General features: G+C 46.8%; 1 protein-coding gene across 2 annotated transcripts in view; it reads left to right on the top strand.

Annotated features, from left to right (window-relative positions):
- MRPL39 (mitochondrial ribosomal protein L39) overlaps positions 1-23,331 on the top strand; it is a 258,260-nt gene that overhangs the window by 155,342 nt on the left and 79,587 nt on the right. For both annotated transcript variants that reach the window (XM_063956371.1, XM_063956372.1), the window contains exon 6: positions 13,995-14,107. In XM_063956371.1, coding sequence (XP_063812441.1) covers positions 13,995-14,107 — 113 coding nt within the window. The remainder of the gene's footprint in view (positions 1-13,994; positions 14,108-23,331) is intronic.

Below are 23,331 nucleotides of genomic sequence, written 5' to 3'. Positions count from 1 at the left end.
TTAGACCAGACTGAGGAAAGCCAAGTAAGGAAATCCTTCATCCTAGAAGCCATTGAATTCATTCTTAACAGCAACTTCTTTTTCTTTAATGGCGAATATTACCTGCAACGCAAAGGTACAGCCATGGGTACTCGCTTTGCCCCAAGTTATGCCAATTTGTTCATGGCCTATTGGGAATTCTCTACCATCTATTCCAGCATAACTTGGGGCACAAAACTACGACATTGGAGTCGCTACATTGACGACATCCTGTTCTTTTGGATTGGAAGTGTAGACAATTTGGAGACTTTTTGCCATAATCTTAATGAGAATTCAGTTAATCTCAACTTTGTCTTCACTTTAAATCAGAATGAAGTGAATTTCCTAGATCTTTCTATATATATTAAAGATGGAATCATTCATACCAAAACTTTCCATAAACCCACGGACACACAAAATTATGGGGTATATGCAATTAGCGGCGAATCGCGGCAAATTAGCGGCCGTTTTTCAACTCGACACAATTCGACAGGCTAATTTCGGCAAGTGGGTGCCGAAATTGACTATATGCAATAAAAAACGGATTCGACAGTCCCGCGGCCGAAAAACGGCCGATTTGACGGATTTTGATCCGTTTTTTTAAAAACGGGAAAAAACGGGAAAAACCCGAAAAAAAAATGGCGTGGGGTCCCCCCTCCAAAGCATAACCAGCCTCGGGCTCTTCGAGCTGGTCCTGGTTCTAAAAATCCGGGGGGGGGAATTGACAGGGATCCCCCGTATTTTTAAAACCAGCACCGGGCTCTGCGCCTGGTGCTGGTGCAAAAAATACGGGGGACAAAAAGAGTAGGGGTCCCCCGTATTTTATACACCAGCATCGGGCTCCACTAGCTGGACAGATAATGCCACAGCCGGGGGTCACTTTTATATAGTGCCCTGCGGCCGTGGCATTAAATATGTAGTATGTACATAGGTAAGTATGTGTGTGTCGGCAGGTGTGTAATAAAGTTTTACTCTCAAGGTATGTGTCTCCTGTTTTTATTTGGGTATTTTTTTTTCAGTAGTACTACAGGTACCAGCGGGCCCGGTTTTCCTCCGCATGCTGGTACTTGTGGTTCTCCAAGTACCAGCTTGCGGGGGAGGCTTGCTGGGACTTGTAGTACTACTGGAAAAAACAATATTCTTTCACATCAGCCTCCCATCCGCAGCCCTTGGATGGGGGGACAGCCTCGGGCTTCACCCTTGGGTGGCTGGGGGGGGACCCCTTGATTGAAGGGGTCCCCACTCCCCCAGGGTACCCCGGCCAGGGGTGACTAGTTGGATATTTAATGTCACGGCCGCAGGGCGCTGTATAAAAGTGACCCCCGGCTGTGGCATTATCTGTCCAGCTAGTGGAGCCCGATGCTGGTGTATAAAATACGGGGGACCCCTACTCTTTTTGTCCCCCGTATTTTTTGCACCAGCACCAGGCGCAGAGCCCGGTGCTGGTTTTAAAAATACGGGGGATCCCCTGTAATTTCCCCCCCCCGGATTTTTAGAACCAGGACCGGCTCGAAGAGCCCAAGGCTGGTTATGCTTTGGAGGGGGGACCCCAGGCAATTTTTTACCGGGATTTTACCATTCCATCTAAAAAAATAAATAAAAATAAATAAATATTATTTTTAAAAATATATAAAAAATACTTGTGTCTAAAAAAAAAAACCAAGTACCTAATCCCTTCTAATATAAATAGATATGCTATTACCAATAAAAAAAACCACCAAAAAAAAAACATGTTTTAAATTTTTTATTAGTTTCACCCACCAAAGTGTGGCGGATTGAAAATGACGAATTTACTGTCTAAAAGCACTGTTGTCGAATTTCCAAACTTCAATTGAATATACTTTGGTCGAATTGCAGCACTTGTATCATTGCAGAAAAGTCGAATTTGACAAAAGTCGAATTTCAAAAAGTCGAATTTTGAAAGTCCGTTTTTTTTGACGGAAAGTACTGAATTGCATTGACGATTTTTTTTTTTTTGGCGAAAAAGTCCAGTTTTTCGCCAATTTCGGGAATTCGACCGCAATTGCATATACCCCTATATATCTACAGATAGTGAACACCATCAGAACTGGCTCCAAGGGATACCAAAGAGTCAATTCATCCGTATAAGAAGGAATTGCAGTGAACAAATGGAATGTGAAACACAAATTGATCATCTGAAGAACATCTTCCTAAAGAAAGGATACCATTCCGAAAAGATTGAAAAAACGGCTCAAGAAATCAAATCCAGTGAAAGAGAACCACTCATTCAAGACCAGAAGAAGACCAAAAAGGAATCCACATCAGAAAGTCAATGGGCCTTTCTCACAGGCTTCAACTCAGATTACAAATATTTTGAAAGAATCATTCACAAACATTGGCACATCCTACAAGGAGACCCGATATTAAGAAACATTCTTCCCAGCAAACCTAAGTTCATATACCGTAAGGCGGCCAATCTAAAGAGCAAACTGGTACGAAGTGCCCTACCTGTGAAAAACACCAATCCGATAAGAACTGCTGGCTTTCACAGATGCGGTCTATGTGTGGGGTGCAGAAGCATCAAAACGGAGAAAACTAAATACACAGAAGTTATCATTAATGGTAATAAATTGAAGATTCATGACTTCATCACATGCAATACTTCCAGTGTCATCTACCTCATTCTGTGCAAATCGGTAAATCCTATGTGGGTAGAACTTCAAGGGCCTTGAAAACACGCATAGGGGAACAATTTGCGCAACATCCGTAAAGGCCTTGCCACCCACCACCTCTCAGACCACTTCCGGAAGGAACATCAGTGTTCCACCAATTCAATTGCCTACTTTAGGTCTCCGGAATATCAGGTCCACATGGAAAGATAGGAATCTAGAAGCCAACCTAGCAAAAGCAGAAATGAGGATGATATTCAATTTACAAACGCTTTCCCCCAATGGTCTTAATCAAGACTTTGAAATCAAATGGTTTCTTTAACATCATACCAGCCACATCTTCTATCCATCACCACTTAGTCATGCTTAACGGCCCTTCTTTTTTCAGGTGTATACCTTACTTAGAATCATTTATTCCCATTATTCATTTATTGTTGTATTTCCTTTTTTTCATGTCAATGGGGAACTACATTGTTTCTACGTGAGAATGCCATTCTACGACCACTACGAAAGAACTGTGATCCATCCCTTTCACCGGACATCTATATAAGTTTACCTGTCCTTCAAGCTAATAAAGGACATCATGGGACATATTTGAATATTAATTCCGGTTATAATTTCTGTTTATTTGTATTGGAAACAATCAAAATGCTGTCTAATGACCATCAAGAACGATTGTCCACCACTTTTCCCACTCATAGAAGCTGATATCTTTTCAGGAGAGAGCAATGGACACTGTGGAACGCATTTCTGACATCATTTCCGGTCAAAACATCCTTTGAATGGACCGCAAACGTCACTTACGGTCTGGACAGGAAGTGACCTTTTCCCGCCATTTTCGGACGTTTTTCACTGGCTAAAAGACATTTAAAAGGCTCCCCATCAAGCCACAAAGGTATCTTGCCTTGAAGAAGGGACCAGGCTGTCCCGAAATGCGTTGGAGATACCTTGTGGCGCTGCCCACCCCCTGGACATTTAGCGGACTGTTTTCCTGATTGCCTGGAAGGGAATTCGATCAGAGGAGCCACCAGCAGGGTATTTCCGGGGGTACCCTGCCTTTATTTGACACCTGCGGCTCCTCCACCTGCATCGGTAGGATCACATTCCCCCCATGGCCTGTTCCTAGTCCACTTGTTTTTTTATGTATTGCTTGTTTTTAGACATTGTATGCTAGTATTGTATTAAATTCCATTTTATTTACCATACCAGTGTGTTTCAACATACACTTTCACACCTTGGTATTATCCACATACATAGGTCTATGAAGTGTTACTTTTGTTTCTGGAAAGGGATAGGAAATTCCATTGCCAATACATCTTCCTGTTGACACAGGAGGTTTTTGATTCAATCAAGTTTAAACCAATCTGTTCCTTAAGAATACTTTAATCCGTTGTTCTTATACGGAAACTGAGTCAGAGACCCATAAAATTAACCCATATATGCTCATCAGAATTATATGTTATGTGTTCAATGTATGTATGTTAGTGTAAGTCTACATGAATTAATAAAAGTTAAGTTTTAAAATTGTTACATAAGAGTGCCCCACAAAAAAAGAGTTGTCTTTCCTTTTCCCAGTATTCTATAATTTCCACAACTTTAGGGAGCTCTACCGGCCTCACCTAATTTTCTTATATTAGAATCCAATTTCAGGAAGTGACAGATAAAGGTTATTGATTTATCCATGATTCCGGTTTACATATCTATACCCAGTGCGCTTACTTATCCCCCAAACACATTTCTCACAAAGGATCGTACACAGGAAGCTAAGTGATATTTTATTTCTATGCTTTAGAGTTATTTGCATTACATGCACATGGGGGAGTATTTATATTCGGAAGGGCATCCGTTAGAATTACCCTTAAGAGAGAGGGGAGGTTTCTTATGTTGATTCTTCTCTATAACATTGCGGCAGGCTGCCGTGCGACGGCAGGAGGTGTGGCCGGGGGAATGCTGAGGCTGACTCCGAGAGATACTGGAGTTTCTTCCTGGGATCGTATACAACTGTTTGAGGATGCCTCAGTTCAGTCACTCTCGGCGGATACCACTGGTAAATATAACTTCGTGAGTTAGACTCCTTCACAACGGTGGGTGACGCATTCTATTGTGGGTTGCAGTCATTTTAATAGTTTCGATACCGTTCTTTTTTCCCTTTCAGCGCAGATGGTGGAAGGTGAAAAGGTAAGGGTTCTGCAGCCTTGTTAGGTTCGCAGAAGCGGATGTCGTTTTCTGTTTCTACCACATCCATCGCATGTCGCTGGGTCTATCTGGCTGGAGCCCACTCTGGTGGGAACTCGTCTACTACTGTTCAGTCAGTCCGGGAATGGACTAGGACCATTAATTATAGAATCCAAAGGGGACATTCGGGCGTTTACAGATGTTTCCCCTCACTGATTTTTCAGATAGATCTTGCCTTTTCCCCTTTGGAAGGGGAGTTAGTATGCGAAGCCATACCAGAGTTGCGTCAGGTTCAGGGCATTGTCCTGCTGTCCCTGTTTAAAAAACAAACAAAAACAAAACAAAAAAAGATTTCTCCTTATGAAGTTGATCTACAGGATGGAATCTCTCAAACCAGGGAGCTCCAGCACGTAAAAGTAGAAAAGGGTTAAATGCGTTTTTCTCCGCATTCAGCTTGCCTGGGTTGATGTCCAGGATTGTCTTTGCCATTTCACTGGAGTGATGGCAGTATGATGGTTTTCTTTCCATAGTAAGAGCCATTGTTATTTGGTACTGGGACGCTCTCCTGATTATGGCGAGGTCAAGAAACAAGTGGTGCAAATCGTTGTTTCTCTTTGACTGTTCTTCAACACAGGGAATGGCTGTTGTTCCCAACGACGCAGATGTCGGAGGTGGGTATCAGAGTAGATACTGAACGGTTGAGGTTCTGTGTTTTCCTGTGGAAAGAGGTCTGAGAATCCAAAGTCGGATCAGATTTGCAATGACATTCCATCAATATCTTCCGTTGATAAAGAAGATGGGTATGGCCTAAGAGGTCTTTTCGGTGAGCAGGTCAAATGCCAGAGTGGTTTTCACGGGACCAGTTGGGACTCACCTACACATGCACCGGAATATAATCCTAATGGCCAGGATATCGCTCTTGTGGTGTGTCTGCACAGTTCTCACCTCCTAGAGGGACGAAGGTTCGCGATCCAGAATGAGATCCTGGTGTCCATGCATGCAGATCTCCGAGACTGGGGAGCAGTCTTTGTAAGGGAAGTATTTCCAGAGGAATAGGTCAAGCTGGGAAGCTTGTCGGCAATAAGCTTTCTTGAATTAAGAGCTATTTTCGACGAACATATTCTTCGTGATCTGCCGTCTTGCTTCTGTCGGACGACTTGACAGCAGTGGTGTAAGTGAGCCGCTAGGGCAGAACAAGGAGCAAAGGCCGCAATGGCAGAAGCCGCAAAAAAGAAAAAGTTTTCCGCTGGGCGGAAAGACTGATAAATGCTATATTGCAGTCTTCGTTCCGGATGTGAATGACGGAGAAGTAGATTTCATCTGCAGACGCGATCTCCATCTGGGAGAAATACAGTCGTCATCGAGAAGTTTTCACAGAAGTGACAAGTCTTTGAGGTGTGCTTCAATTGGACATGTTGGCATCTCACCTCAATGAGAGACCTCAGGGATATTGTTCCAAGTCAAGGGACACTCAAGCTATAGCAGTGGACGCCCTCGTGACATCTTGTGTGTTTTCAGTCGGTCTATTTGTTCTCTCCGCTTTCACTCTTTCTGAAGGTGATAAACGTAAGAAGAACAAAGGTTCAGACGATCCTCATTGTTCCGGTTTAGCCATGGAGGGCTTGGTATCCAGATCTTCAAGATTTACTCATCGAAGATCCCTGGCCTCTTCCTCTACGTGAGGAACTGTTATAGCAAGATCCGGGCGTGGATCAAGACTTACCGCGGCTGTGTTTGGCGGCGTGGCAGTGGAGCGCCATATTCTAGCCGAAAGGGTATTTCCAGTGAAATCATTTCCACGCTTCTTCAGGCTAGAAGAGAAGAAACGGCAAAGCCGTACCACCGTTTTTGGCGCAAATATGTGTCTTAGTGTGAATCCAAGAAGACTTTCAGCTGGGTCGTTCGTCTCCATTCTTTGCAAGCAGGTATGGATGCAGACCTAAAGTTAGGCTCCTTTTCAGTGCAGTTTTGGCCTTATGAATTTTCTTTCAAAAATGGATTGGCCACCTTTCCGGAAGTTCAGACTTTCGTGAAAGGAGTACTACACATACTACCTCCATTTGTGCCCCCATTGGCGCAGTGGCACGTGGTGTTGCAGTTCCTTGTGTCACACTGATTGGAACCTTTATGAAAGGTTGTGTTAAAATTTCTCTCTTGGAAAGTGGTCATGCTATTGACTTTGGCGTCCGTAAGGCGGGTGTTGGAAGTAGCGGCTTTGTCTCACAAGAGCCCCTGTTTGATCTTCCATGTGGATTGAGCGGAATTAAGAACTATGATAATAGTTCTGCAAAAAGTGGTTTCTGTGTTTCGCAGAAACCAGCCTATTTTGATGCCTGTGGTTACTTAGGCATTGGCTGATTCAAAGTCTCTTGATTTAGTCAGGGCTTTGAATATTTAGGTCGCCAATTTGGCTCAGTTTGGGGAAACAGAGGCTCTGTTTGTCCGGTATGCTCCCTGCATGATTGGGGCGTCTGCCTCTATGCAGTTTGTTACACGCTGGATCTGTGATACGATTCGGCGTGCTCGGTCTACGGCTGGATTGCCGTTACCGAAGTCGGTGGAGACCCATTCTACTAGGAAGATGGGCTCTTCTTGTGCGGATGCCCGAGGAGTCTCGGCGGTTCAACTTTGCCGAGCGCCTACTTGGTAGGGTTCAAACACTTTTGCATAGCTCTGCCAGTTTGATACCCTGGCTTATGGGGACCTCATGTTTGCTTAATCGGTGCTGCAGAGTCGTCCGCACTCTCCCGCCCAGTCTGGAGCTTTGGTATAACACCATGGTCCTTACAGAGTCCCCAGCATCCTCTAGGACGTATGAGAAAATAGGATTTTAATACCTACTGGTAAATCCTTTTCTCTTAGTCCGTAGAGGATGCTGGGCGCCCGTCCCAGTGCGTACTGTGTCTGCAGTTATTGGTTATGGTTACACTCTTGTGGTGTTTCTTTTCTGTCAGGCTGTTGCTGACGTTGTTCATGCCATGACATACGGTGTCTTATAATTGGTTGTGTTGACACACTGGTTGTGTTGCATATTCTCTCAGCATGTAGCTGTGTATTTTTCATGCCGTTGGCTGGTATTCTGTTGAATGCCACGGTCTGCGGTATGTTCGAGGTGTGAGCTGGTATGACACTTACCGTGTTTAAACAATAAATTCTTTCCTCGAAATGTCCATCTCCCTGGGCACAGTTCTCTAACTGGAGTCTGGAGGAGGGGCATAGAGGGAGGAGCCAGTTCACACCCATTCAAAGTCTTATAGTGTGCTCATGTCTCCTGCGGATCCCATCTATACCCCATAGTCCTTACGGAGTCCCCAGCATCCTCTACGGACTAAGAGAAAAGGATTTACCGGTAGGTATTAAAATCCTATTTTTTCCCATAGATGTCCTTCATATAGTACTAGGTTTACCTCACCATACAGGTCTCTTATGTGTGCTCAATGCTCCATACCCTCTCAGGGTAGTAGTATGCAGGAACCAGAATGGTTAGAATCTGTCAAATAAACATGATTCATATCATAAATACAGAGTTGTCCATAGCTGGGTTAGTGCGACAGTCCCCATATACAGTCGGTGGATAATATGTTTATTAAGACTGCTGACCTAAGACAGGCGCTCTTCAGCCCCCTCTGTTGGACTCACACGTATGCTCACTTCCACAAATTCTCCAATTTGACTCTGATACTGTATTACCAGAGCTGGATGTGGGGGATATTGACATGGAATATGACAATGCTCTTTCCCCGGGTGTTGAGGCCCTGAGTTATTCCATTAAGGATATACTCAACATACCGGATAAGGACTCAGACCCAGAAGAGGAATTAGATTTTAATCTAAACAAAAATCCTCAGCTACCTTCCCTGCCTCTAAGGAGTTAAACTCACTACACGGAGGCAAGGGTCAATCCTGACAAAATCCTTTGAGTTACTCCCCTGGCGGTGGATACGTTAGTGTCCAGACTGTCACGTAAATTGGTATTACCTGTGCCTGGGGCTATCTCCCTCAAGGACCCTACTGATCACAATTGAGACTGTTCTCAAATCTACATACTGTGTACTGTGGTGGGCGCGGATGGATTTCAAGGGCCATGGTTAAATGGTCTGCTAATATTATTCATGACCTTAACTCTCTCCCTCAGGAGAACGTCATGACACTACTGCGTCATATGCAAGATGCTGCTAGCTTTGAGTGGAAAAAAAAATAAAAATAAATTGTGTCTCATCCCTGGCTGTGCCACGGCTATGGAGGCCTCGGCCTGCAGGTCTTTGGGGCTGCTGCAGTGGTCAGCAGATGCGGATTCCAAAAGGCGTAGAGATTCTTCCTTTTACAGGTAAGGCCTTATTTGAAGATGTACTGAACACTTGGGTTCCTCAGGCGACGCCTGGGACGTCCACCTGTCTCCGGTCTGCTGCGCCTCCTGTTAGACGTCTCTATCCCGGGCCTTCTCTGCAGTCCTTTCTGGTGGTCAGAGTCAGGGGCGGAACCAGGGGTGCCTCAGATGCTTCTAGAGACACAGAGGTAAGTCCTGTAAGCTGGCAGCTACTGCGTCCCTGGACCAGACCTCTGTATCATCCTCCACTGAACCCTCCGCGTGTCGGATGGACCCAACTGCGAGGCGAATTTCAGGTACGTGCTCCACTCCAACACTTTGCCCATCTGGGGGCAATATCCTGCCAGGACCCTTGGGTGAGGGGCCTCATATCACAAGGATACCGGTTTGAATTTCAAGTGTTACCCCCCTCTCAGATTCTTCGGGTCAAGCTTACCAGCTTCACCTGTAGCAAGGGTTACCTTGCAAGACTACATACAAATGCTGCAGCTAACAGGAGTTATCGTTCCAGTGCCTCCCCTGTCTCTTAACAGTGGTTTTTATCCAGCTCTGTTTGTTGTACCGACACCGGACAGTTAGGTGCGCCCAATAATGATCCTCCGTTCTCTGGACTCGTACTTGCGTGTGTTCAAGTTCAAGATGGAATCCCTACGGGCGATGGTCTCCAACTTGGAGGAAGGGGAGTTCCTGGTATCCTTGGATAACAAGGATGCGTATCTACACATCCCCATTTGGCCTCCTTGTCAGGCTTACCTCAGGTTCGCTATACTAGACAGCCTCTTCAAATTTCAGGCGTTACCCTTTGGTCTTCCCACAGCTCCAGCTCACAAAAGTCATGGCAGAGAGGATGCTGCAATTGCACGCGGTGGTAGTGAACATTGTTCCCTATTTGGATGATCTCCTGATATAAAGCTGCATCCAGAGAATGTCTACTACCTGCCATAGATTTGATTACATGTCTGCTTATGAACCACAGGTGGATCCTAAATCTCCTGAAGGCTCACCTGGAACCATCACAGAGAATTCAGTTCCTAGGACCGATACTGGTCACAGTATCTCAGAAAGTATTCCTTCCCACGGACAAGGCCTGGGCAATCCAGGCTATGTTTCGCTCGGTCCTCAAACCTCGCAGGATTTCGGTCCACCTTTGCATTCGTCTACTGGGCCAGATGGTGGTCTCGTACAAGGCAATCCAGTACTGCAGGTTCCATGCCCGCCCTTTCCAACTGGATTTTACTGAACAAGTGGTCAGGGTCTCGCCTACACATGCACCAGCTGGTGTCTCTATCGCCACCAGCATGGATTTCCCTGTTATGGTGGATACAAGTCACTCACCTTGTGGAGGGTCGGAGTTTCTGTCCCCAGTCATGGTTTCTGCTAACAACGGATGCCAGCCTCCGCGGTTTGGGGGCAGTGACCCAAAGGGCCCACTTCCAGGGGAAGTGGTCAACTCGGGAATCTGCACTTCCAATTAATGTACTGGAACTCAGGGCGATTTACAATGCCCTTCTGCAGGATTCTTTTCTCGGGCATCAGCAATGCGAGAGGTGTCAAGGATACTCCTATGGGCGGAGTCTAACGCAAGGGTCATCTCAACCAGATTTAGCCCAGGAGTAAATCTGGGAAATGGACTTCCTCAGCATCCGGGGGAAGTGGTCAACTCGGGAATCTGCACTTCCAATTAATGTACTGGAACTCAGGGCGATTTACAATGCCCTTCTGCAGGATTCTTTTCTCGGGCATCAGCAATGCGAGAGGTGTCAAGGATACTCCTATGGGCGGAGTCTAACGCAAGGGTCATCTCAACCAGATTTAGCCCAGGAGTAAATCTGGGAAATGGACTTCCTCAGCATCCGGGGGAATGGGGCCTTCATCCTCAGGTGTTTCAACAGCTGGTTCACTGGTGGGGCTGTCTGCAAATAGGCCTGTTGGCTTCTAATCTCAACAAGAAGCTCTGTCGTTACTGTTCCGGAACAAGAGATTCACAGGCTGCAGCAGTGGATGCTCTGATGGCACCATGGACTTTCTAGTTTGTGTTTGTTTCCTCTGATCCCTCTTATTCCAAGAGTTCTGAAAAGACTCAATAGGGAATGCGTTCAGGCAATTCGGATTGCCCCTGATTGGCCTCCATGGGCTTGGTATGCGGACCTTTTGACCATATCTCTGGAGGAACCCTGGCATCTGCCACTGCTCAGAGACCTTCAACATTCGTCTATCCAGACTTAGTCGTTTGACGGCTTGGAGGATGAAAGGGTGATTCTAGCCAGAAAGGTCTCACCTCCAAGGTGATTTCCACGAGGGTCCAGGCTCGGAGGGTGGTCACGTCAAAACTCTACCACCATCTCTGGCACAAATATGTTTCCTGGTGTGGAGGTAGAAGATATGCTCCTGCGGCGTTTCGACTTGTTAATTTTTTTACTCTTACTGCCAGCAGGAGTGGATAAGGGCCTAGGATTGGGCTCCATCATAGTCCAGATTTCGGTTCTTCCAAAGACAGCTTGCTGTTTTGCCGGAAGTTCTGACTTTTCTGAAGGAAATTCTTCACATTCAACCGCTCTTCGTCCCTCCCATGTTTTCGTGGGAGCTAAATATAGTCTTGAATTTTCTCCAGTTGAATTGATTTGGACCCTTTTCAAAGGGTGGAATTGAAAAATCTAACAGACTGTCATGTTGCTAGCGCTGGCGTTTGCAAGATGTGTTTCGGTATTGGAGGCCTTGTTTTGTAAGAGTCCGATTTTGATATTTCACGGGGATAGGGCGGAGCTCAGGACTTGCCCACAGGTTTTTGCCGAAAGTGGTATCGGCCTTTCGCGTTAACCAATTTATTGTGGTTCCGATGTTGTCTGACACATCGGTTGCTACAAAGTCCTTGGACATTGTGTGGGCTTTATGGTTTTACGTCAAGAGGACTGCTCATCACAGGAGAACTGACTTGCTTTTTGTTCTTTATGACGATAATGAGTTTGTATGTCCTGTTTCTTAACCGTCCATTGCTCGGTGGCTCGGGTTGACCATTCAACCAGCCTATTCTTCGGCTGCATTGCCGCTGCCGAGTTCTATTCAGGCCCACTCCACTAGGTCAGTGGGTTCTTCCTGGGCGGCTTCCCGGGGTGTCTTGGTCTTACCGTTGTGCCGTGCAGCTGCTTGTTCTGGTTCGAATATGTTCGTGATGTTCTACAGGTTCGACACCTTCATCAGGGATTACCTTCAGTTGGTCAGGCGGTTTTGCTGGGTCTCGGCACTCTCCCACCTGTTCTGGGAGCTTTGGGACGTCCCCATGTGTAACTACTGTTCCCCAGTATCCAGTAGGACGTTAGAGAAAATGGAATTTAAAACCTAACGATAATTCCTTTTCTCGTAGTCCATAGTGGATACTGGGCACCCGCCTCAGTTCTTCGTTTTTTCTGCTTACTACTTTGTAAGTGTTCTTGGTTGGGTCTGCTGTTGCTGTCCCTGTTCCTTGTTTGATTGACCTTGCAAATTTTGTTGTTGGTTGGCGTTGCTACCTTCTGTTTTGGTTAGCATTGCTATCCTGTTGTGGTTGTGTGTTTGGTCAGTACCTTACCGCTGTTTATGTGTATATCCTTCTCTCAAGGTATGTCCGTCTCCTTGGGCACAGTTTTCCTAGATTGAGTCTGCAGTAGGGGCATAGAGGGGAGGAGCCAGCACACACTGTTGATTTCTTAAAGTGCCAGGCTCCTACGGACCCGATCTATACCCAATATGTAACTACTGTTACCCAGTATACACTACGGACTACGAGAAAAGGAATTACCGGTAGGTATTAAATTCCCGTTTTATGATCCCTCGGTCACCCAATGTTTTACAAGAGAGTTTTTAATGGTACTGTAAGTACCAAACAAAATGCTTCTGTTGGCAGCTCCTCCCTTTTCTGTTGGCAGCTCCTCCCTTTTCTGTTGGCAGCTTCTCCCCCTTCTGTTGGCAGCTTCTCCCCCCTTCTGTTGGCAGCTTCTCCCCCCTTCTGTTGGCAGCTCCTCCCCCCTTCTGTTGGCAGCTCCTCCCCCCTTCTGTTGGCAGCTCCTCCCCCCTTCTGTTGGCAGCTCCTCCCCCCTTCTGTTGGCAGCTCCTCCCCCCTTCTGTTGGCAGCTCTTCCCCTCTTCTGTTGGCAGACCCTCCTCCCTTCGGTTGGCAGACCCTCCCCCTTTCGGTTGGCAGCTTTTACCTTTTTTGATGACAGACCCACCTGAAGGCCTGTAGCTTCCATGACACAAATATGAAGGCCAGTTTAGCAGCATTTTCAGTAGCATAAAAACAGATGGGTACACGATACAAAGTGTAATTACAATATCCTAAAGGGGGTTATTAATTTGAAAGAGATGGCTGCAAGTTGCTGGTTTTTCTAATCTTTCCTTTGCAACTGTCTGCCACAAATATCACAGATTTTCCTTTGCAACCCAGAGCAGGGCTCAGGAAAGTCTGCAGTTGTCACTCTAATTGTCGTCTATGAGTGCAAGTTAGAATTGAATTGCCGCCTAGGGGCAGGTTTAACAATAAGTGATATTCTTGTTGTCACTCGTTACTAATCTCATGTGTTTGAAAAATGACAGGAGCTGATTGGCAGGAGCCCCATTTACTATTAGTAACGAGTGATAACAAGAATATCACTCACTGTTAAACCTGCCCCTTAGTGTTTTAAAGTAAAAAGTCTGCTTTTCATCTGGTTATGTCATTTCCAAGTAGCGGATGTCCCTGTCACCCCTTGTCAGGAGTTTAATGTGAATACTGCACCAGAGCTTTACAGTAAATACTACATTATGTGTGACCAGTAAATAATACAAATCTCTCACTGCTCTCAACGGGTTTTTGTTTTTTCTTTCCTAAAGGAGAATCTTCATTCATTCACCAAGGACGCACTTAGACTTATAAAAAAAGATCTACCATTTGAGAGTCTGGAAGTAGACGAAAAGGTTGCAAGGGAGATATTTCAGCATAATCCGTAAGTTCCCTTATTCCATTTTAATAGGTTAATGTCCTCTTCACAAATCCTAATAAACTATTACATTATTATAAAAAGAAACTCTTGTAGAAAAACCTCCTTTCATGCCTTCCTAGTAATAATAAGAATTTACTTACCGATAATTCTATTTCTCATAGTCCGTAGTGGATGCTGGGGACTCCGTCAGGACCATGGGGATTAGCGGCTCCGCAGGAGACCGGGCACAAAAGCAAGCTTTTAGGATCACATGGTGTGTACTGGCTCCTCCCCCCATGACCCTCCTCCAAGCCTCAGTTAGGTACTGTGCCCGGACGAGCGTACACAATAAGGAAGGATCTTGAATCCCGGGTAAGACTCATACCAGCCACACCAATCACACCGTACAACTTGTGATCTGAACCCAGTTAACAGTATGATAACAATGAAGTAGCCTCTAAAAAAGATGGCTCACAACAATAATAACCCGATTTTTGTAACAATAACTATGTACAAGTATTGCAGACAATCCGCACTTGGGATGGGCGCCCAGCATCCACTACGGACTATGAGAAATAGAATTATCGGTAAGTAAATTCTTATTTCTCTAACGTCCTAGTGGATGCTGGGGACTCCGTCAGGACCATGGGGAATAGCGGCTCCGCAGGAGACAGGGCACAAAAGCAAGCTTTTAGGATCACATGGTGTGTACTGGCTCCTCCCCCTATGACCCTCCTCCAAGCCTCAGTTAGGTTTTTGTGCCCGTCCGAGAGGGTGCAATCTAGGTGGCTCTCCTAAAGAGCTGTTTAGAAAAGTTTTTTTTTAGGTTTCAATCTCAGTGATTCCTGCTGGCAACAGGATCACTGCATCGAGGGACTTAGGGGAGAGATTTCCAACTCACCTGCGTGCAGGATGGATTGGAGTCTTAGGCTACTGGACACTTAGCTCCAGAGGGAGTCGGAACACAGGTCAGCCTGGGGTTCGTCCCGGAGCCGCGCCGCCGATCCCCCTTACAGACGCTGAAGAGACGGCAGAACGGAGGTCCGGAAAACAGGCGGCAGAAGACTCCACAGTCTTCATGAAGGTAGCGCACAGCACTGCAGCTGTGCGCCATTGTTGTCACACGGCTCACTGACTCAGTCACGGAGGGTGCAGGGCGCTGCTGGGGGCGCCCTGGGCAGCAATATAATTACCTTTAGTGGCAAAATAAATACATCACATATAGCCATTAAGGCTATATGTATGTATTTTAACCCAGGTCAGTTTATTAAAAACCGGGAGAAGAAGCCCGCCGGAAAAGGGGCGGAGCTTACTCTCCTCAGCACTCAGCGCCATTTTCCTGCTCAGCTCCGCTGGTGAGGAAGGCTCCCAGGACTCTCCCCTGCACTGCACTACAGAAACAGGGTAACAAAGAGAAGGGGGGCATAAATTGGCGATATTTATATATTAAGAGCGCATATATAGTAAACAACACCTTCTAGGGTTGTTTATATACATTTATAGCGCTTTTGGTGTGTGCTGGCAAACTCTCCCTCTGTCTCCCCAAAGGGCTAGTGGGTCCTGTCCTCTATCAGAGCATTCCCTATGTGTGTGCTGTATGTCGGTACGTGTGTGTCGACATGTATGAGGAAAATATTGGTGAGGAGGCGGAGCAAATTGCCTGTAATGGTGATGTCACTCTCTAGGGAGTCGACACCGGAATGGATGGCTTATTTATGGAAATTACGTGACAATGTCAACACGCTGCAAGCCGGTTGACGACATGAGAGGGCCGGCGAACAAATTAGTATCTGTCCAGGCGTCTCAAACACCGTCAGGGGCTGTAAAATGCCCATTTACCTCAGTCGGTCGACACAGACCCAGACACGGACACTGATTTCAGTGTCGACGGTGAAGAAACAAACGTATTTTCTTTTAGGGCCACACGTTAAGGGCAATGAAGGAGGTGTTACATATTTCTGATACTCCAAGTACCACAAAAAAGGGTATTAAGTGTGAGGTGAAAAAACTACCTGTAGTTTTTCCTGAATCAGATAAATTAAATGAAGTGTGTGATGATGCGTGGGTTTCCCCCGATAGAAAATTATTGGCGGTATACCCTTTCCCGCCAGAAGTTAAGGCGCGGTGGGAAACACCCCTCAGGGTGGATAAGGCGCTCACACGCTTATCAGAACAAGTGGCGGTACCATCTACGGATAGGGCCGTACTTAAGGAGCCAGCTGATAGGAGGCTGAAAAATATCCTAAAAAGTATACACACATGCTGGTGTTATACTGCGACCAGCGATCGCCTCAGCCTGGATGTGCAGAGCTGAGGTGGCTTGGTCAGATTCCCGGACTAAAAATATTGATACCTTTGACAGGGACAGTATTTTATTGACTATAGAGCATTTAAAGGATGCATTTCTATATATGCGAGATGCGCAGAGGGATATTTGCACTCTGGCATCAAGAGTAAATGCGATGTCCATATCTGCAAGAAGATGTTTATGGACACGACAGTGGTCAGGTGATGCAGATTCCAAACGGCACAAAGATGTATTGCCGTATAAAGGGGAGGAGTTATTTGGGGTCGGTCCATGGGACCTGGTGGCCAGGGCAACTGCTGGAAAATCCACCGTTTTTTTTACCCTAAGTCACATCTCTGCAGAAAAAGACACCGTCTTTTCAGCCTCAGTCCTTTCGTCCCTATAAGAGTCATATCTGCCCAGGGATAGAGGAAAGGGAAGAAGACTGCAGCAGGCAGCCCATTCCCAGGAACAGAAGCCCTCCACCGCTTCTACCAAGTTCTCAGCATGACGCTGGGACCGTACAGGACCCCTGGATCCTACAAGTAGTATCCAAGGGGTACAGATTGGAATGTCGAGAGGTTTCCCCCCTCGCAGGTTCCTGTAGTCTGCTGTACCAATGTCTCCCTCCGACAGGGAGGCAGTATTGAAAACAATTCACAAGCTGTATTCCCAGCAGGTGATAATAAAATTACCCCTCCGACAACAAGGAAAGGGGTATTACTCCACACTATATGGTGGTACTGAAGGCTAGGTGAGACCTATTCTAAATCTGAAAAATTTGAACACTTACAAGGGTTCAAATCCAGATAGAGTCACTCAGAGCAGTGATAGCAAAGAACAAGGGGACTATATTTTGTCCCGGGACATCAGGGATGCTTACCTCCATGTCCCAAAATTTGCCTTTTCTCACCAAGGGTACCTCAAGTTCGTGGTACAGAACTGTCACTATCAGTTTCAAGACGATGCCGTTGGATTGTCCAAGGCACCCCGGGGTCCTTACCAAGGTAATGACCGAAAGGAGGATTCGTCTTCAAAGAAAATGGACGACCTCCTGATAAGAACAAGGTCCAGAGAACAGTTGGAGGTCGGAGTAGCACTATCTCAAGTAGTTCTACGACAGCACGGGTGGATTCTAAATATTCCAAAACCGCAGTTGTTCCGACGACACGTCTGCTGGTCCTAGGGATGATTTTGGACACAGTCCAGGAAAAGGTGTTTCTCCCAGAGGAGAAAGCCAGGGAGTTATCCGAGCTAATCGGGATCCTCCTAAAACCAGGAAAAGTGTCAGTGCATCATTGCACAAGAGTCCTGGTAAAAAATGGTGGCTTATTACGAAGCGCTTCCATTCGGCAGATTTCACGCAAGAACTCTTCAGTGGGATCTGCTGGACAAATGGTCCGGATCGCATCTTCAGATGCATCAGCGGATAACCCTATATCCAAGGACAAGGGTGTCTCTCCTGTGGTGATTACAGAGTGCTCATCTTCTAGAGGGCCGCAGATTCGGCATTCAGGATTGGATGCTCGTAACCACGGAGGCCAGCCTGAGAGGCTGGGGAGCAGTCACACAAGGAGTGTGATCAAGTCTGGAGAATTCTCTCCACATAAATATACTGGAGCTAAGAGCAAATTTATAATGCTCTAAGCTTAGCAAGACCTCTGCTTCAAGGTCAGCCGGGTATTGATCCAGTGGGATAACATCACGGCAGTCGCCCACGTAAACAGAAAGGGCGGCACAAGAAGCAGGAGGGCAGTGGCAAAACTGCAAGGATTTTTCGCTAGGCGGAAAATCATGTGATAGCACTGTCAGCAGTGTTCATTCCGGGAGTGGACGACTGGGAAGCAGACTTCCTCAGCAGGCACGACCTCCACCCGGGAGAGTGGGAACTTCATCGGGAAGTTTTCCGCATGATTGGGAACCGTTGGGAAAGACCAAAGGTGGACATGATGGCGTCCCGCCCGAACAAAAAATGGGACAGGTATTGCGCCAGGTCACGAGACCTTCAGGCGATAGCTGTGGACGTCCTGGTAACACCGTGGGTGTAACAGTCGGTGTATGTGTTCCCTCCTCTGCTTCTCATAACCAAGGTATTGAGAATTAAAAGACATAGAGGAGTAAGAACTATACTCGTGGCTCCGGATTGGCCAAGAGGGACTTGGTAACCGGAACTTCAAGAGATGCTCACAGAGGACTAATGGCCTCGGGAGCTAAGAAGGGATTTGCTTTCAGCAAGTACCATGTCTGTTCCAAGAGGAACCGTGGCATCGGCCTTTAAGAAAGGACCTGCTCCAGCAGGGACCTTGTCTGTTCCAAGACTTACCGCGACTGCGTTTGACGGCATGGCGGTTTGAACGCCGGATCCTAAGGGAAAAGGCATTCCGGAAGAGGTCATACCTACCCTGGTCAAAGCCAGGAAGGAGGTGACCGCACAACGTTATCACCACATGTGGTAAAAATATGTTGCGTGGGTGAGGCCAGGAAGGCCCCACGAAAAAATTTTCAACTAGGTCGATTTCTGCACTTCCTGCAAACAGGAGTGTCTATGAGCCTCAAATTGGGGTCCATTAAGGTTCAAGTTTCGGCCCTATAGATTTTCTTCCAAAAAGAATTGGCTTCAGTTCCTGAAGTCCAGACGTTTGTCAAGGGAGTATTGCATATACAGCCCTTGTGTGCCTCCAGTGGCACCGTGGGATCTCAACGTAGTGTTGGGATTCCTCAAATCATATTGGTTTGAACCACTCAAATCTGTGGATTTGAAATATCTCACATGGAAAGTGACCATGCTGTTGGCCCTGGCCTCGGCCAGGCGATTGTCAGAATTGGCGGCTTTGTCTTACAAAAGCCCATATTTGATTTTCCATTCGGACAGGGCAGAACTGCGGACTCGTCCCCATTTTCTTCCTAAGGTGGTGTCAGCGTTTCACCTGAAACAACCTATTGTGGTGCCTGCGGCTACTAGGGACTTGGAGGACTCCAAGTTGCTAGACGTTGTCAGGGCCCTGAAAATATATATATATATATATATATATATATATATATATAATTCCAGGACGGCTGGAGTCAGAAAGTCTGACTTGCTGTTTATATTGTAGGCACCCAAAAAGCTGGGTGCTCCTGCTTCTAAGCAGACTATTGCTCGTTGGATTTGTAGTACAATTCAGCTTGCACATTCTGTGGCAGGCCTGCCACAGCCAAAATATGTAAATGCCCATTCCACAAGGAAGGTGGGCTCATCTTGGGCGGCTGCCCGAGGGGTCTCGGCTTTACAACTTTGCCGAGCAGCTACTTGGTCAGGGGCAAACACGTTTGCTAAATTCTACAAATTTGATACCCTGGCTGAGGAGGACCTGGAGTTCTCTCATTCGGTGCTGCAGAGTCATCCGCACTCTCCCGCCCGTTTGGGAGCTTTGGTATAATCCCCATGGTCCTGACGGAGTCCCCAGCATCCACTAGGACGTTAGAGAAAATAAGATTTTACTTACCGATAAATCTATTTCTCATAGTCCGTAGTGGATGCTGGGCGCCCATCCCAAGTGCGGATTGTCTGCATTACTTGTACATAGTTATTGTTACAAAAAAATCGGGTTATTATTGTTGTGAGCCATCTTTTTTAGAGGCTTCTTCATTGTTATCATACTGTTAACTGGGTTCAAATCACAAGTTGTACGGTGTGATTGGTGTGGCTGGTATGAGTCTTACCCGGGATTCAAGATCCTTCCTTATTGTGTACGCTCGTCCGGGCACAGTACCTAACTGAGGCTTGGAGGAGGGTCATAGGGGGAGGAGCCAGTACACACCATGTGATCCTAAAAGCTTGCTTTTGTGCCCTGTCTCCTGCGGAGCCGCTATTCCCCATGGTCCTGACGGAAGTCCCCAGCATCCACTACGGACTATGAGAAATAGATTTATCGGTAAGTAAAATCTTATTTTTCTCTAACGTCCTAGTGGATGCTGGGGACTCCGTCAGGACCATGGGGATTATACCAAAGCTCCCAAACGGGCGGGAGAGTGCGGATGACTCTGCAGCACCGAATGAGAGAACTCCAGGTCCTCCTCAGCCAGGGTATCAAATTTGTAGAATTTTACAAACGTGTTTCCCCCTGACCACGTAGCTGCTCGGCAAAGTTGTAAAGCCGAGACCCCTCGGGCAGCCGCCCAAGATGAGCCCACCTTCCTTGTGGAATGGGCATTTACAGATTTTGGCTGTGGCAGGCCTGCCACAGAATGTGCAAGTTGAATTGTACTACAAATCCAACGAGCAATAGTCTGCCTAGAAGCAGGAGCACCCAGCTTTTTTGGGTGCATACAATATAAACAGCAAGTCAGACTTTCTGACTCCAGCCGTCCTGGAATTATATATATATATATATATATATATATATATATTTTCAGGGCCCTGACAACGTCTAGCAACTTGGAGTCCTCCAAGTCCCTAGTAGCCGCAGGCACCACAATAGGTTGTTTCAGGTGAAACGCTGACACCACCTTAGGAAGAAACTGGGGACGAGTCCGCAGCTCTGCCCTGTCCGAATGGAAAATCAAATATGGGCTTTTGTAAGACAAAGCCGCCAATTCTGACAATCGCCTGGCCGAGGCCAGGGCCAACAGCATGGTCACTTTCCATGTGAGATATTTCAAATCCACAGATTTGAGCGGTTCAAACCAATATGATTTGAGGAATCCCAACACTACGTTGAGATCCCACGGTGCCACTGGAGGCACAAAAGGGGCTGTATATGCAATACTCCCTTGACAAATGTCTGGACTTCAGGAACTGAAGCCAATTCTTTCTGGAAGAAAATCTACAGGGCCGAAACTTGAACCTTAATGGACCCCAATTTGAGGCTCATAGACACTCCTGTTTTCAGGAAGTGCAGAAAACGACCTAGTTGAAATTTCTTCGTGGGGCCTTCCTGGACTCACCCACGCAACATATTTTCACCACATGTGGTGATAACGTTGTGTGGTCACCTCCTTCCTGGCTTTGACCAGAGTAGGTATGACCTCTTCCGGAATGCCTTTTCCCTTAGGATCCGGCGTTCAACCGCCATGCCGTCAAACGCAGCCGCGGTAAGTCTTGGAACAGACATGGTACTTGCTGAAGCAAGTCCCTTCTTAGCTCCCGAGGCCATTAGTCCTCTGTGAGCATCTCTTGAAGTTCCGGGTACCAAGTCCCTCTTGGCCAATCCGGAGCCACGAGTATAGTTCTTACTCCTCTACGTCTTATAATTCTCAATACCTTTGTTATGAGAAGCAGAGGAGGGAACCCATACACCGACTGTTACACCCACGGTGTTACCAGGACATCCACAGCTATCGCCTGAAGGTCTCGTGACCTGGCGCAATACCTGTCCCGTTTTTTGTTCGGGCGGGACGCCATTATGTCCACCTTTGGTCTTTCCCAACGGTTCACAATCATGCGGAAAACTTCCCTATGAAGTTCCCACTCTCCCGGGTGGAGGTCGTGCCTGCTGAGGAAGTCTGCTTCCCAGTCGTCCACTCCCGGAATGAACACTGCTGACAGTGCTATCACATGATTTTCCGCCTAGCGAAAAATCCTTGCAGTTTTGCCACTGCCCTCCTGCTTCTTGTGCCGCCCTTTCTGTTTACGTGGGCGACTTCCGTGATGTTATCCCGCTGGATCAATACCGGCTGACCTTGAAGCAGAGGTCTTGCTAAGTTTAGAGCATTATAAATTTGCTCTTAGCTCCAGTATATTTATGTGGAGAGAATTCTCCAGACTTGATCACACTCCCTGGAAATTTTTTCCCTGTGTGACTGCTCCCCAGCCTCTCAGGCTGGCCTCCGTGGTCACCAGCATCCAATCCTGAATGCCGAATCTGCGGCCCTCTAGAAGATGAGCACTCTGTAATCACCACAGGAGAGACACCCTTGTTCCTTGGATATAGGGTTATCCGCTGATGCATCTGAAGATGCGATCCGGACCATTTGTCCAGCAGATCCCACTGAAGAGTTCTTGCGTGAAATCTGCCGAATGGAATTGCTTCGTAATAAGCCACCATTTTTACCAGGACTCTTGTGCAATGATGCACTGACACTTTTCCTGGTTTTAGGAGGATCCCGATTAGCTCGGATAACTCCCTGGCTTTCTCCTCTGGGAGAAACACCTTTTTCTGGACTGTGTCCAGAATCATCCCTAGGACCAGCAGACGTGTCGTCGGAACAACTGCGGTTTTGGAATATTTAGAATCCACCCGTGTTGTCGTAGAACTACTTGAGATAGTGCTACTCCGACCTCCAACTGTTCTCTGGACCTTGTTCTTATCAGGAGGTCGTCCATTTTCTTTGAAGACGAATCCTCATTTCGGTCATTACCTTGGTAAGGACCCGGGGTGCCTTGGACAATCCAACGGCATCGTCTGAAACTGATAGTGACAGTTCTGTACCACGAACCTGAGGTACCCTCGGTGAGAGAGACAAATTTTTGGGACATGGAGGTAAGCATCCCTGATGTCCCCGGACTCCCGGTTCGCTATCACTGCTCTGAGTGACTCCATCTGGATTTGAACCTTTGTAAGTGTTCAAATATTTCAGATTTAGAATAGGTCTTACCTAGCCTTCTGGCTTCAGTACCACCATATAGTGTGGAATAATACCCCTTTCCTTGTTGTAGGAGGGGTAATTTTATTATCACCTGCTGGGAATACAGCTTGTGAATTGTTTTCAATACTGCCTCCCTGTCGGAGGGAGACATTGGTACAGCAGACTACAGGAACCTGCGAGGGGGAAACGTCTCGACATTCCAATCTGTACCCCTTGGATACTACTTGTAGGATCCAGGGGTCCTGTACGGTTCCAGCGTCATGCTGAGAACTTGGTAGAAGCGTTGGAGGGCTTCTGTTCCTGGGAATGGGCTGCCTGCTGCAGTCTTCTTCCCTTTCCTCTATCCCTGGGCAGATATGACTCTTATAGGGACGAAAGGACTGAGGCTGAAAAG

The sequence above is a fragment of the Pseudophryne corroboree genome, chromosome 2, assembly GCF_028390025.1.
Source record: "Pseudophryne corroboree isolate aPseCor3 chromosome 2, aPseCor3.hap2, whole genome shotgun sequence".
In the NCBI taxonomy this organism is placed as follows: Eukaryota; Metazoa; Chordata; class Amphibia; order Anura; family Myobatrachidae; genus Pseudophryne; species Pseudophryne corroboree.
The sequence above is the reverse complement of the archived record's forward strand: the minus strand, read 5'-3'. Positions and strand labels throughout refer to the sequence as shown.